At 40.8% G+C, this 15,861-nt stretch overlaps 1 protein-coding gene across 5 annotated transcripts in view; it reads left to right on the top strand.

The window, feature by feature from the left end:
* uvssa (UV-stimulated scaffold protein A) overlaps positions 1 to 15,861 on the top strand; it is a 109,938-nt gene that overhangs the window by 48,791 nt on the left and 45,286 nt on the right. The window contains exons 9-11 of one of the 5 annotated variants that reach the window (XR_013295545.1): positions 9,993 to 10,143; positions 10,846 to 11,011; positions 12,565 to 13,213. The exons of 2 other annotated variants lie outside the window; for them this stretch is intronic. Coding sequence is in view for 2 of the 3 variants with exons in the window: in XM_077577824.1 (XP_077433950.1) it covers positions 9,993 to 10,143; positions 10,846 to 11,011; positions 12,565 to 12,907 (660 nt within the window). In the remaining variant the exon portion in view is untranslated. Of the gene's footprint in view, positions 1 to 9,992; positions 10,144 to 10,845; positions 11,012 to 12,564; positions 13,332 to 15,861 lie in introns of those variants that run through there. 2 more of the 5 variants (XM_077577825.1, XM_077577824.1) reach the window with 2 other exon arrangements.

Below are 15,861 nucleotides of genomic sequence, written 5' to 3'. Positions count from 1 at the left end.
GGACCGTCCACAAGTTACGTTTCCAAAGTGAACAATGTCAATGGTGACTTGACTGGTAATTTGAGCCTCTGTAACACGCAACTTGCACACGCTCCTCAACTTTGACTTGGCCAGCTGAATGAATCCTCCTTAATATTTGGCCAGTTTCATCCGGCTTTTGGCTGGACCCAAATCTTTGGTGAATCCTCCGTGGCTTTACTGCTTTTGAAGAAGTGCTTCTTTGCTATAGGGCATAATTCCACCTTTGATGTCCGCCGTGGGAAGCAATAATTATTTGTGAGTGTCGTGGTTGTCATTAGAAGCCATGTCATATATGCGCGTTTTACGGACGCGATATGTCACGATGATCACGTGACTGTCCAAAATGGCGAAGTTGTTGAAATTAACCATTTCACAGAATAGCTAGTTAGTTTTTCATAAGCTTTGTATTCCTTTAAGTGCATTATGAGGCAGAAACATTCTTATTTTATCCATGGTCCATGTGTAAAATAACAATGTACTAAGGGCTTAAAGTTGCGTTCCTAAAATCTAAACGGCCATGTTTGACATTTTGAGTTAAATGTTTTTCTTTTAATGGGCAAAAGTCCATCCATCCATTTTCTTAACCGCTTTTCCTCACAAGGGTCGTGGGGGGCACTGGAGCCTATCCCAGCTGGTGTTTTATAAAATAAATGAAGACAAAGTTCTATTTCTTTTTTTTTTTATAATGAAAATATGTCAAAGTACAATTTAAGGCACATTCCCTTCTTTTAAACATGGAGAGTGAATTACAAAGTAGCCTTGGTCCAGAATATTGAAAAATAATTAAAGTGAGCCAGATACCAGCTGTCAAACTAATTTACAGCTACCAGCCAGGCACTCATAGGTAATGCTAATAGCTAGCTGCTAGCCACTTACGTCGGAGACTTCTGCTGTATCATAGAATGACGGTGTAATTAATTCGCGGTTTCTTAGCGTCCTAAATTAGCGATTGAATATGAGTTTGGGATAGCGTTGTGTTGATGTTGGTCTCAACTTTGTCAGTCAAAGTAGGGCTGGGCGATATAAACAGTATATTCAATATCAGGTATACATTTTGCATCCCGGCAATGTTATAACAAATAAAAGTAAACAAATAATCACAAGTGATTCATGAAGCTTCAGTTTCCATCACTATTTGCAACTATTTCACTATGTCACTTTGTGTTATATAAAACGTAGACTTGTGCTGTTTACAATGGCCACTTGTGCATGCCCTTGTGATTTTCTAGTGAATACTTGCTCTAAGTCAGTTGTACTGTTTTCATTTAAAATATCAGCAATATTTTTTGTTTGCACTATTTTGCACCAGAGAGTGCTGACTTTTAATTTTGAGTTGAGATTTGCACTTTAAATGTTATCCAAAGTAAATGTATTTTTTCATTGTTTTTTTAATCCATTTAGCCTCTAAATCCAAGCTTCAATAAAGAAACACTAAACGCCTAAAAGGGAAGTTAACACGCCACCACGTGGGCCAACTTCAAAGTAAAAGTCTACTAAGGCTATTTGCATTGCAGTCAATGTATTATTTGGAAAACGTTATTTTGAAGTTAGCCTGAGCGTAAGCCGTGTGTTACGTTGAGTATGTTTGAGCTTCCTTGACATGTCTGAATGGTGTCCACTGTGAATTCACACTTTTTTGTTGTTTTTTTCCCCACCAACCAATCCGCGGATCGTGCACGATCCGAATCGTTGGGCCTGATCCTAACTGACCACAGAACAATGATGATTCGTTGCACCACTAGTAGCAACTTATCACTAATACAGTGTGAGTTTGCATATCTCATATCTATTTACATTTTGCTTTCCTCCTGACAGTTACTGTCTGCCAAGAAATTGACCCCACACTAATGAGGAAAAAAGCTTTCCCTTCTTGTCTCTTCCAACTACACTCTGTAACACTTTTCAATTGTAGCCTACTCCTCTGGCCTAAGCACACATGGCTTTGTTGCCTCAAGGGAGTAGTCAGCTCATATGATCTGTAAAGTGACATCTTTATATCACTAATCTTTTGTGGCAGGTCTATTAGTCAACCCAGAGCTTCCCAAACCATTTTCTGTCATAGAGAGTTTTCTCAGCTGTCTAGTGAACTACCCCTTTCTATCTTGTCCAGATTGGCCATAAAACCAGCATTATACATTCTCACCATTCCAATGATTAAATTAGGCCCTTCAGGTCTTTTTCTTTTCTTTTTTTTTTTACATGGGAGACATTCAACTAACTACATTAAAAAACAATGAGGATTCTGATTATAATTCTAGAAAGGACCACCTTACAAACTGCGCTATTGTTTTGTGGGGCCCAGGAGTGACATAACATACTAGTTCAGGGACTATAAAGAACACAAGCAAATCATCTGATCCAGCGTGTTGACCTCAGTGGGTCCAATAGTTGTAATTTGAAAACCAGCTTCTTATATATGGTACAATCAAAGCCCCTTAATAAAACTGTGTCTGTAGTGGCAGTTTAAATTCCACCCCACTAACAAGGTACAGCATACTGTATACTGTACCATACACATTATAATAGTGGTGCAAGGGATCACAAAAGTCACGATTCAGATCAGATTATGGAGACACGAATCGGATCGTTTTTCGGCACAAAAAAAAAGAAGCTAAATAGTTCTTCATTTTATTTTGTTAAATGCTTTTGTCCGTTAACTCTTTCACTGCCACTGACGTTTAAAGACGTCAAGTAAAAACCTACGGAGCGCTGCCAATGACGTCAAAATACGTCATCCAATTTTTTATTTTTTGAAACGGGTGGGGGGAAGCCTTCCGCATCTCTGGTGAAAGTTTCAATGAGGTCTGTTGTGCCTAAGGACTATTTTTGGCCCCTACAGGGCAGCGATGACTGTCTTTTGACAAGATCGGGTGGGCGTCAGTAGAGGCGGAGCTAGAGCGTCGAGCAGGAGATGAGAATGTTAGACAAAGGAAAAATGGCAACCGGTTGCGGCAGCTCACGCCCGAGCCATTTTTTTCAAATTCAAAAAGCATCGACCAACGATAAAGAGCACATTGATGACGACGATGATCATCATCGATGATGATGATGACTCCGTGGTTGGAAAGCATTGACGCGGCAGTAGGAGACGTGGGGTGGAGAGCTAGATGGCTGAGGAGGAGCACACGGAGAATGGCGCCCCGTTTGCAAGCAGCTCTACACTTACAAGACTAAAGGCATCGACCAACGCTAAAAGAGCACATTGATGACGACGATGATCATCATCGATGATGATGAAGGTGAATCCGAGCTTGACGGCGAAATTGGAACTGCTGACGCGGCGGCTACGACGGAGTCATAAACGCGGAGCACAATGCATATTCATCGGAGGAGTGTGTACAGTCTGCTACTTGCTATTTATTCCCCGGAAAAAAAGGCCGTCAAGAAAGTGTAACGTTTGCACGCGAAACGGACAAATGCGAAAGTGAAAGTAAACTGTTGTGCAAGTCCTGGCGTCTCCTTGCACGCAGGAGAGCGTTACAAAAAGAAAAACTGTATTTGAAACATCCACATAATTGTAAATAGTACCACAGTTGCACACATTTGTAAATAGTTTGCGAAATTGTTTTGTCAAATTGTTACACTGTTGAATGGAAATAAACGTATTTTGCAATCTAAAAACACTTTTTCATTGTTGGTGAAAGCGTTTTACAGAAGTAAAGCACTATTTAGGTTTTTGTGGCATCATTCATGGACAAAAAGAAGTGTAGAATTCACTAGAGATCATGAAATAACATTGTTTCACAAAAAGCTGTTTTTCTCCGTTTTTTGTTTCCAAACAGAGAATTTCGGTGAAAGTAACCATTTTCTATTGTTGATTACTGAAGAACGGAATAAGGTAGAAACAAACTTTTTTTTCTGATGAAAGATGAGAGTCCAATCTTTCATTTGATAGTATGTGTGTTTCCATAGTCCAAACACAACATTTTCTGTGGACCTTGAAAGATCAGTCAAAATACTTAAATCGGCTGGCACTGGCGACAACCCGTTTCTGAAAATGTCTGGCAGTGAAAGAGTTAAATAATAAATAAAAAAATCTACTCAAAATGTCTAATATGGCCGTTTAGGATTTAGGAACACAACTTTAACTGCAGTATGAGGCAGATACATTCTTATTTGGACCATATAAAAAAAATTAAGTATTAAGGCCTTAAAGTTTTGTTCCTAAAAGCTAAACAGCGTTATTTTTTAATGGGCAAAAGTGTTTTATAAAACACTTTTGTGTTTTATAAAACACTTTTAATAAAACTGTTTTGGGACAGTTTTTTTGTTTTGTTTTTTGCAATTTCTGATCCTGTACTGGCCTCACAGAACCTTTCTGCTGTCCAGGTAGTTCACCACCCCCACAAAGTAAGTCTCTGACAGGATGGGCTCAGACCTTTTCTTCATATGGCAGGTGTGAAACAAAGACAGAATAAACAAGTAAATAAAAGGTACACAAGACAAACCATGTTGTGCTTATCACTGCTAATCTGTGCAAACAAACATGACCGAGCATTTGACACCATAAATAGTTCGCTTGTTAACAATTTGTAACGTATCAACTTTATATCGTAACAATAATTTACCATTACCTATATGCAAAATACAGGAAATGCCTTTTATGGACGTCAGCGTCAGACACAACTCAGCAACTTTTTGCTTTGTTCTTTTTAGCGTGAGCAGGAAGCTCATACTGTATTCTCGCGCAGAGTCTCTTGCTCTCTTAAAGGGGCAGCGCTCTCCTAAAGGTAATGAAAATGGACCAAAAGAATCAGTCTTAAAAGGAACCCCAACTGTAATGACAAGTTTGCTGTATTTTAATTTATTTGGTTGGTACGAACATAACTATAAGATTCATTTTTCAAAAATCATTTCCAGTTGACTACTTTTTGTAGAAGCTTTATTTGGACGTACGCCGCCGCCGCCATTGACTACATTTACATGCAGTCAATATTTGGGTTAAGGTCAGAATTTTGGTTTCTGAAACAATCAAGGTAACACGTTGATATGCATGGCGGAAAGAGCTACTCCCGTTTACATACTCATTTGTGCTCGATTGGAATAACACGTTCGGACCGTGACGCACGGACAACGTAATTACGTAAATAGCGTAATTTCCGCTTTTAACTTACTATATACGTTCAATAAAAGACATATTTGTCACCCACCACGCTAAATAAAGTTGTTGGGTTTCCTCCTCGCTCGAGAAGTGTGGTTCTTTGCTGCAAGCATCATGTTTGTTGACAAAGACTTAAGTATTTACGGTGGGTTACACGCCAGAAGCACGGACTTATATACTTGTATTTACTGTATATGCATATAGACACAAACTGTGGCGTTTTCGCCGTAGTGACACAAAATGTGAAAACGCAGTGAAGAAATCAATTTATTCGTGGGAGGCTTCTTTAGCAAGTAGGACGGAACTGCGCATACAAGTCGTGACTACATAGACCAAGATTCCTTGCGAATCAAATCAGTGAAGAAGAAAGTAGCAAGCATGCGCACAGCGAAAAACATTGCCCCGTTCGATGTAGATATTCCAAACGCGTTTATATGAGCAAGAGAAACCCATGGGTCTTATAGCATATTTGGGTTTTAAAAGAGTTTTTGCTTGCATGTAAATGTAGTCAGTGCCATTGTTATTTACGTTGCAACGCATTCAGTGCGTAGTAACGTAGAATGGTGGCTGGCTCTCGGCCGAGCAATGTGAAACCCCTATAAAGAAAGCAAGGTAAGTCTACGTAGCGTTCCTAAAGGGACGATCAAAACTCTTGAATTCGTCTGGTGAATGACGAGAGCACGGCGTGGGGGAGGGTGACTCCCGATCGCATGCTGTTTCTTTAGGAATGTACGGGGGCTTACCTTGCTTTATTTAGAGGTGTTTCACATTGCTCGGCAGAGAGCCTGCCGCCATTCTACGTCACTACGCACTAAATGTGTTGCGATGTAAATAACAATGGCGGCATACATCCAAATAAAGTTTCTACAAAATGTCTCAAACTGGAAATTATTTTTGAAAAATATATTTTATAGTTATGTTATCCATCCATTCATCCATCCGCTTATCCGGGGTTGGGTCGCAGGGGCAGCAGCTTTAGCAGGGAAGCCCAGACTTCCCTCTCCCCAGCCACTTCAACCAGCTCTTCCAACGGTATCCCAGGGCGTTTCCAGGCCAGCCGACAGACATAGTCTCTCCAGCGTGTCCTGGGTCATCCTCGGGGCCTCCCGCCGGTGGGAAATGCCCGGAACACCTCTCCAGGGAGGTGTCCACGAGGCATCCCAACCAGATGCCCGAGCCACCTCAACTGGTTTCTAGCGAGTAGCGGCTCGACTCTGAGTCCCTCCCGGGTGACCGAGCTTATCACCCTATCTCTAAGGGAGACCCTGGATAGCCTGCGGAGGAAACTCATTTCGGCTACTTGTATCAGGGATCTTGTTCTTTCGTTCACGACCCACAGCTCGTGACCATAAGTGAGGGTAGGAACGTAGATCGACCGGTATATCCAGAACTTTGCTCCTTCTTTACCACAACGGACCGATACAGAGTCCACATCACTGCAGACGCTGCACCAAACCACCTGTTGATCTCCTGCTCCAACCTACGCTCACTCATGAACAAGATCCCAAGATCCTTGAACTCCTCCACTTGGGACAAAATCTCATCCCCGACCCGGAGAGAGTACTTCACCTTTTTCCGACTGAGGTCCATGGTCTCTGATTTAGAGGTGCTGATTTTCATCCCAACCGCTTCACACTCTGCTGCGAACCGCACCAGCTAAATTTGGAGATCACGGCTTGAAGAAGCCAACAGCACCACATCATCTGCAAAAAGCAGAGATGCATTGTTGATGCCACTAAACCAGACCCCCTCAACGCCTCGGCTGCGCCTAGAAATTCTGTCCGTAAAAGTTATGAACAGCAGGCAACTGCCGGCAATGCGGACCAAACTCTGACATTGGTCGTACAGGGACCGAACAGCCCGTATCGGTGGGTGTGGTACTCCGTACTCCCGAAGCACCCCCCACAGGACTCCCCGAGGGACACGGTCAAACTCCTTCTTCAAGTCCACAAGTAGTTATGTTAGTAACAACCAAATAAATAATATAGAGCAAACTTGTCATGTCGGGGTTCCTTTTAACTTTCTTGCAACGTGCTATTAGTTACTAAAATAATATCAGAGCCAAAACAAGTCCATTGCACAAATGGGATGGAATAATATGGAAAGAATACCTCCAAATTCTTCAAATTTACCCGAAAATAGCAGCTTAGATGGCTGGACACGATTGGGTGTTCCAAATAAAAATCAAAAACTGTTTTTTGGAATCAATACATTTGTCATTAAGCTTCTAGAGTAGCCTTTCTAAATAAATTGTATCTAACTCAATTTAATATATTTAAAGGCTGTGTCGATGCCAGGAGATCAACCAATTCAAGGCATTGATACACTAATCCGACGTCAGAATTCGGAAAGAGTCCGGGCGTTGGTATGTACCGCCTGACGTTGGTATGTTCCGCCTGATTAATGTCCAAAATCACTCTGATTGGCTGCTAGCTAGTGAATCAGTGCATAGGACAAGACAGGAAGTGACGAATGCGGATAAAAAGTAAGCATTGGAAAGTAGGGATGTAACAATAACGGCAATATTGTGATATCGCAATATTAAAACTGTCACAATATCATCGTCGTCATGCCACGTTATTAAAAGCAGTGCATCTGTTAAAAAAAAGTCAGATTGATTTCCATTTGTGCTGTTGTAGCACCCTCTGGTGGCTCGTTTGCAGTTTAATTTTCACAAGGCATGTTTTGGCCCTTCAATGTTTAAAATCCACGCTAATGTTCAGATGGGCGATGTAATATGTTTGTGAAACCAAGTCAATATGTGGAGGAACTCAATGTGTGCATTAGCAAGTAAGTGCCTTAATATTAAGTGCAATGTACTTCTCTACACATGTATACTTCTGTGAAGACTTCTGGGAAGTCTTCTACTTATTGCTGCACTTCTTATTTATTTAATTTTAATTTTATCTCTTTCTATTCTGTTGTTTTCTCTTTACTGTAAACTGCAGCTGGACGGAGTCCAGGAAAAAGTTCCCCACGGGGAAAATAAAAGTATATCGTATCGTATCGTAAGTGTTATTAGAGATTGTAGGTTGTTTATATGCATTGCTCTTATGTACAAAAGCACTATATTGTTTTAGTATGAGCTAATTTTTTTTACAATATTTGGACCTTTTTTATATGGCCTACCTCCCACAATATGGTGTTAATTATCGTATTGTGACCTTCTTATTGTGGTAATATTCGTATCGTGATGTTTGAGTATTGTTACATCCCTAATGGAAATCCTTTACAAAATACATTTTGCAAATTATTACCCTTTACATTTGGACTCAATTATGTCTGCCTGGACAGACGACCAAGAAGATGAATTAATCACTATGGTTTAAGAGACACCGGCATTGTATTGCATTACCGTTAAAGGCTTTGTCCATCGAGTGATGAAAGCCAACCTTATGGCGAGATATGCAATTGGATGAATCAGGTAGGATTTGCTTTAAAACAAACATACTATCACATCTGCATTGTCTTTTTTCAAATCCATTATTAAGGCAAAATGATAAAAACTATTTTTCACTTTTTCACCTCACCTAATGCTCCCATCATTACCCTTCTTCCTCCCTTCTGTTTCCCCCCTATTTGCCATGATAACCTCACACCAACAATTCATCCCCCACCCCACCTCTTCATGCATGTGTGCACACGCACGCACACACACAAACACACACTCTCTCTCCTCGCTCTTTCCTGTCCCTATACGGTAATCATTTGCTGGGACTTGTCAGGCCAATCGCACATTAACATATAAATAGCCACTGCACTGAATGCACATCACAATGTAGTACATTTAAATTTCAGTTCATTAGATTGAATGGGTTTTTAAATGTAGTCCCATCTAAGTTGTCAAGAGACAATTTAAGTCAGGGTAGTAGTTGTCCAATGCAGCACACAATTGTTTCTTGTTTTCAAAAGCAGCCAGCCATCATTCTAGTTTTAAAGTGCTAATTTAGGTGATTGGGTGGTGGGTGTATCTGTACATCTAATTGTTGAATACATTGTAATATGTGTCATTAATTCAATTTACTTTTTATAAAAAAATGCATAACAAAAGCTCAATCTCAAGTAGGGCTGCAACTAATGAGTATTTTAACTCATTCACTCTCACCCATTTTCACTTAAGCAACCCCCTTCGCCCCCAGCTGTTTTACTGGATTTTCACTGATTTTGCAAGGCCCACAGAATCTTCTTCGTTTCCATTCGGCTTTTCCCTTCAAGGGTCGCCACAGCGAATCAGTTGCCCTCCATCTAACCCTGGTCTCTGCATCCTCTGCTCTCACACCAACTACCTTCATGTCCTCTTGAACTACATCCATAAACCTCCTCTTTGGTCTTCCTCTAGACCTCCTGCCTGGCATTTGGCAATTCAGCATCCTTCTGCCAATGTACTCACGCCCAATTTACATACTGCGGAACGGACGCGGTGCGTTTTTCGTACGGCCGCCGCATTGCATAGAAAGCATTCGAGTCTGCGTGTCAATTCACACCAGCTGCAGTGTGTTGCGTATGCGGGGAAAGGATGCGGCGCTGCGGAAGGTTTCCGCAAGCATTCTATTTTTTTCCAGACGCCGCATGCGGAAGGCTTGCGGATTTTCATTCAGCTGAAAAAATTACATGAGCCGGACAGGAAGCGTCAACATCAAGGTCGATCCGGTATATTTGATGATATTTGATGAACTATTTTTCCTTTCTTTTTTTTTAATATACAGTATAAAGACCTATTTAGAGCATAATGTATACGTATTAATAAGTTCAAATGTGTATAAAGACAATAAGCAAGCAATTGTTACGTATAAATAAATTAAGCAACTGCTGCAAACTCTTGCTAGACATCGCTATGGTATACAACGTCATATCCTACGCCCCCTCACAGGTACTGGGTTATTTGAGAAAATGGACGACGAGAGATTTTTCACAGAGGTCCAAAACCACACCATTTTATGACACCTCACATACTTTTTATCAGGACAACACCAGAAAGGAGAAAGCATGGAATGAAGTAGCTGCAGCTCTGGGATATACTGGTGAGTTCTTCTCTTTTTTTTAATTTTAGCCTAGAGTTTTCAATTACTGTGACAAAATATTAATAAACACATGCATGGCTTCTGATGTTTTGCTCATACTGTATGTATTTATGGCGTTTATAATTGCAAAAACACATATAATACAATGTTCAAGCTGTATTAAATCACCTTAACCTTAAACAAAATACTGTACTTTTTTTTCTCTGCAATTGAGGATAGTACTGAGTGGGGGTTGAGGTTGTTTTTGAGTAGATGTGAATGCGGGGGTTGGGGTGTCCCTGCACAGTAAGGGAAAACCTGTTTTCATGTTTCATATTTGATAATGTACTGAAACCACTACATTTATTACTACCATGTTGTAAATGATTAGAGAAAACACAGTTAACTTTTTCTCCTTGTTTTATTCACACATCATCACACAAAGCACACAACATTAATCGTAATAGAGGAAAAATAGAAAAAACGTGAACAATGTACACAAGAATACAGTCAGAAGGCACACTACCCTCATCAGAATTGAGAAATGTGGTGCATATGTCCCTGACACTGAAGGCAACCCTTGAGCCCCTGTTTTCACCCATGTTCTACACTGCTGCCATGTGGTTCCAGGCTAATTAGGGAATCAACACAGGCCAAAAACCTGAAACAAAATAAAACATCCATGTCAAATTCATTTATTAATCTTTTTTTTTCTATTTACAGCTAATGACTGCAAGTCTAGATGGAGGCAGCTCAGAGATTCTTTTGTAAAACATAAAAAAGAAACATCTCTCCCAAGTGGCTCATCTGGTGGGACCCAGAAAGACTGGAAGCATGCAGTGTTAATAGCTGCTTTTCCACCAACAAGCCCAGGATCTTTGAGTTCTGGGTAACAGGAGTTCTTGGTTGTAAAAGTTCCGCAGGGAATTTAGAATTTGTGTTTCCACAGTGTCTTAGAGTTCTCTGTAATTAATTCAAATGAGTTTGATGACGTATGAGTTTGATAAGCCCAGCCGATGTAAAAACAACACCACCCCGAAATTGACCATCCAATCAGCCTTGGTCAGTGCATATGGAAGATTAAAACTGCCAAAATTCAAAATAAATAAATGACTAAATAAATAAACAAATGACTAAAAGTGAAAATAAAAATGGATATAAAAAATTTAATTTAAAAATGTTATTCAAATGAGGGGGGGGTGTGTCTTGGGTGGTAGTCGTCCATTGCTGGAGCTTTCCATGTAAGCCAGTGAGACTTCCTTGTTCACTGAGCCGCTCACTAGACCAATAAAAGGTAGTTTGCAACGGCGGAGTCCAACCCAAGACACACTTAGGACCGCCCCCCTCTTTTGAATAACATTTCGTCCTGGCAGAGCGTCTGCAGCACGTAAATAAATGTGAGAATTGAGTGTTTTTATTTATTCATTGATATTTAATTATATTTATATATTTATTTTTGTATTTATTTTGACTTTTTATATTTATTTTTATTTTTTGAATCTCGTTTTTTATTTTTTTTACTTTAATTTATTTATGCATATATGTATTTTTTGGTTATTTTTATTTCCATTTATATACAGGGTGTCCATAAAGTCTCTTTACCATTTCAAAAAATTATTAAAAATGCAATTGATTAGAAATTTTATTTCGATTTGTTCTATTGTATTCAGCGTTTATTAAATTTTTTTTTACCTCTTTTAATACACTTCTACATGGGCACCATTAGTTGCACGAAGCACATCAAGACGGTACTCGATTTCTTGCCATGTTCGCTGTAGCATAGCCTCATCAATTGTGGCAATGGCATCAGTAATCCTTTGCTTAAGGTCAGTAATGATAAACAATGTGTGTTTTTTTAAACACTGAATACAATAGAACAAATCTGAATGAAATATCTAATCAATTGCATTTTTAAGAATTTTTTTAAATGGTAAAGAGACTTTATATGGACACCCTGTATATTTTTTATTTCATTTTTGAATTATATTTTTTATATCCTTTTTTTATTTTCACTTTTAGTCATTTGTTTATTTATTTAGTCATTTATTTTCAATTTTGGCAGTTTTGGTCCTCCATAAGTGCAGCCTGCCCCCTCAAAGTTCCAGCCAGGCTCAGCATGACCCTGCTGCTGAAATAGTACTCGGATGCTCCCTGGGGAATTCAATTACCCCGGAAATTGTTGGTGGTGGAAAAACGCGCAAACTGAATTTTACCAAGGTAAATTGAAAAGTTCTCCAAAAGTTCCAGCGATGGAAAAGCCCCTAATGTCCTCTCTGAACCCATTCCTCCAGCCAAGAAGATATGAAAAAAATTACTACACATGCACAATATATAATTTTATTTTGTGTTATAAAAATGTGTTTATCATATGTATTAATGTTGTTGACCTATGATGTATTGATGATTTTCCCTCTTCTTTTGTGCTTGCCATTTTCTTTGCAGCTCAAAAAGCAACTTGCGGGCCATGCCCACACCAGAGGGAGTAGAGGGTGAAAGATCTGAAACCCCGTCATCACTGGGATCACCTGCTCCTTCGCCTCTTCCTCCCGTCACTACCCTCAACAGGAGAAGGTGGAAAGGCTTGCCAGGTCCCGTAGTCCCAGGGACAGACCACAACATTATGGGCAACGGACCAGGAGGAAGAGAAATACACCCAGTAATCTGTCTTCTCTGGAGGACAGATTACTGGGTGTACTCCAGGAGCCTCCTTCAAAGCCAAGCGTGCCTAACACGGAACAGGACAAGGCATACCATTTTGAGCTCTGCACAGTCCCCCTGCTGTTGAGTTTGAACAGAACAAGGAGGCGACAAGCGAAATTGGAAATATTGAGTATGCCTGGCCGCCTCAATGAGGAACAAGAACATGAAACAGCTGTATCAAGTAGCTGGGGATCCTTTAACCCTCCCCCCGAGACACCAACTGCAACCATCATCAGACCACAACCCCCAACAACACCAATTCAGCATCCAGTCACCCACCCACCCCAGACAACGGCATGAACAATGGGCTCTTTTACAGAATTGACAACTGTAATTCCACAATGGGAGGCGTCACATCCCGGATCATCATACTGCACAGATTTTAAATTTTGTGCGTATTTTTATTCCTTTGTTTTGTTGTGTGTGTGTGTGTGTGTGTGTGTGTGTGTGTGTGTGTGTGTTTTTTACATTATTACATATTGTAAATAAAGATTCCGTTTTCTAAATGTGATGCTTAATTATTTTAATTAATCTCAGTGCAACTACCAGTCTCTGTTTTGGCTCTATAGCAACGCTCTAGTTTGTGGACTGCCTCCTCAGTTCAGAACCGATAATGGAAAGAAGTTCATCCATCTGCTCAGCACTCATCCGAAAGTATTTGTGGTGTCGTTGGCTGTCCAGCCTCAGTTCAGCCACAAGATGATGAAAATCCCCTTGTTGTGACAGTAGCCTGTTGATGGGATGACACAAAACACGTCTCCTTCTAGCCCTCTTGTGCAGTGCTAGTAGGAACAGGGCAGCAATGGCTTTTCTTTGGTTGATATGCACTGTGTAAAAACATACAGAAATGTAGCTTTAATCGTGAACGTATTATATAAAATACAGTTACAATCATATTTAATAGCGATCGATCAAAAGATGAGTGCTTTAGCTTGGGAAGCTAGCTAATTACATAGCTTGGAAGTCGGGCATTTAAAAGTAAAAAAAACTAGCTCAAAATAAATTAAACATTACAAAATAACACTATTTAAATACAAAGCATACTTACCCATGGTAGAGAAGAGCCAAAGTCAGAGAAATAATGTCCAAAAAGCGTATCGATGTGACGACGGGCAAGCATGTCTATTGTTCACTAGTAGCGCTCTATATACACGGTTCATCGCGTGAACTCAACTCTCCAGCGTAAACCCCCGAGATCTTGTGGTCTCGCGAGTGCAAATTTCTGGACACGAAAGCTGACGCAACACAGTCAGCGTAAATTGCAGTCCATGCGACGGCCGTGCGGAAAACGCACTGCGGCCGTTCAGAGTTCCTCATACAAAATCACAGTTCCTCTCTAGTTACCCGTCATAAGTTTTCTCCAGATCTACAAAGACACAATGCAGCTCCTTTTGACCTTCTCTGTACATACTGCATGTGTGGTACCCCTTTTTTTGGGCATGACACAATACTGCTGCTCACAAGTGTTCACCTCCGCCCTCAGTCTAGCTTCAACTACTCTTTCCCATAGCTTCATTGTGTGGCTCATCAGCTTTATTCCTCTGTAGTTGACACAACTCACAAACACCTCTCCCTTATTCTTAAAAATGGGCACCAGCACACTTCTCCTCCATTCCTCAGGCATTTTCTCACTATCTAAGATCCTGTTGAACAACCCAGTCAGAAATTCTACTTTTACCTCTCCTAGACACTTATACCTCCACAGGTATAACATCAGGCCCGAGGGCCTTTCCACTTTTCATCCTCTTCAATGCCCTTCTCATTTGATCCTTACTAATCTTTGCTACTTCCTGGTCCACAACAGTCACCTCTTCTACTTTTCGTTCTCTCTCATTTTTCTCATTCATCAACTCTTCAAGTACTGTTTCCATCTTCCCATCACACTACTGGCATCTGTCAACACACTTCTATCCCTATCCTTTATTAGCCTAATCTGCTGCACGTCCTTCCCATCTCTATCTCTTTGCCTTGCCAACCTGTATAGATCAGTCTCTCCCTCCTTACTGTCCAACTTAGCTTACAAGTCATCGTAAGACCGTTGTTTGCCCTTTGCCACTTCTACTTTCACCTTACGCTGCGTTTCCCTATACTCCTGTCTACTTTCTTCCGTCCTCTGTGTCCCACTTCTTCTTAGCTAACCTCTTTGTCTGAATCCACTTATGCACCTCCTCATTCCACCACCAAGTCTCCTTTTCTCCTTTCCTTCCAGATAACACACCAATGACTGTCCTACCTGTCTCCCTGATCACATTTGCTGTAGTTGTCTAGTCATCTGGAAGCACCTCCTGACCATCCAGAGCATGTCTCAACTCCTTCCTGAAAGTCATACAACACTTCCTTTTCCAGCTTCCACCATTTCGTCCTCTGCTCTGCCTTTGCCGTCTTTGTCTTCCTCACCACCAGAGTCATCCTACACACAACCACCCTATGCTGTCTGGCTACACTCTCACCTACCACTACTTTGCAGTCGCTGATCTCCTTCAAATGATACAGTCTACACAAGATGTAGTCTACATGTGTACTCCTACCTCCACTCTTGTAGGTCACCCTATGTCCCAGCCTCTTCTGGAAGAAAGTATTCATGACAGCCATTTCCATTCTTTTTGCAAAGTCAACCTTCATCTGTGCTTCTGCATTCCTCTCCTGGATACCAAACTTGCCCATCACCTCTCTTTCCTGTCAATTCAAGCCTGCACCAATGACAACTCTCTCACTTCTGGGGAAGCCCTTCATCATTTCATCAAGGTCCAACCAAAAGTTCCCCTTCTCCACCAGCTCACATCCTACCTGTGGCGCATAAACACTAACAACAATGATCATTACACTTTTGATTCCTAGCTTCAGGCTCATCGCTCTATCTGACGCTTTTTTTTTTACCTCCAGGACGTTCCTAACAAACTCCTCCTTCACGATAACTCCTACTCTATTTCTCTTCCTATCTACACCATGATAGAACAACTTAAACCCTGCTCCTAAACTTCTAGCTTTGCTCCCTTTCCACCTGGTCTTCTGAACACACAGTATGTCCACATTCCTCCT

This window comes from Vanacampus margaritifer, chromosome 10 (genome assembly GCF_051991255.1).
Source record: "Vanacampus margaritifer isolate UIUO_Vmar chromosome 10, RoL_Vmar_1.0, whole genome shotgun sequence".
NCBI lineage: Eukaryota > Metazoa > Chordata > Actinopteri > Syngnathiformes > Syngnathidae > Vanacampus > Vanacampus margaritifer.
This window is presented reverse-complemented; position numbering and strand designations above follow the sequence as displayed.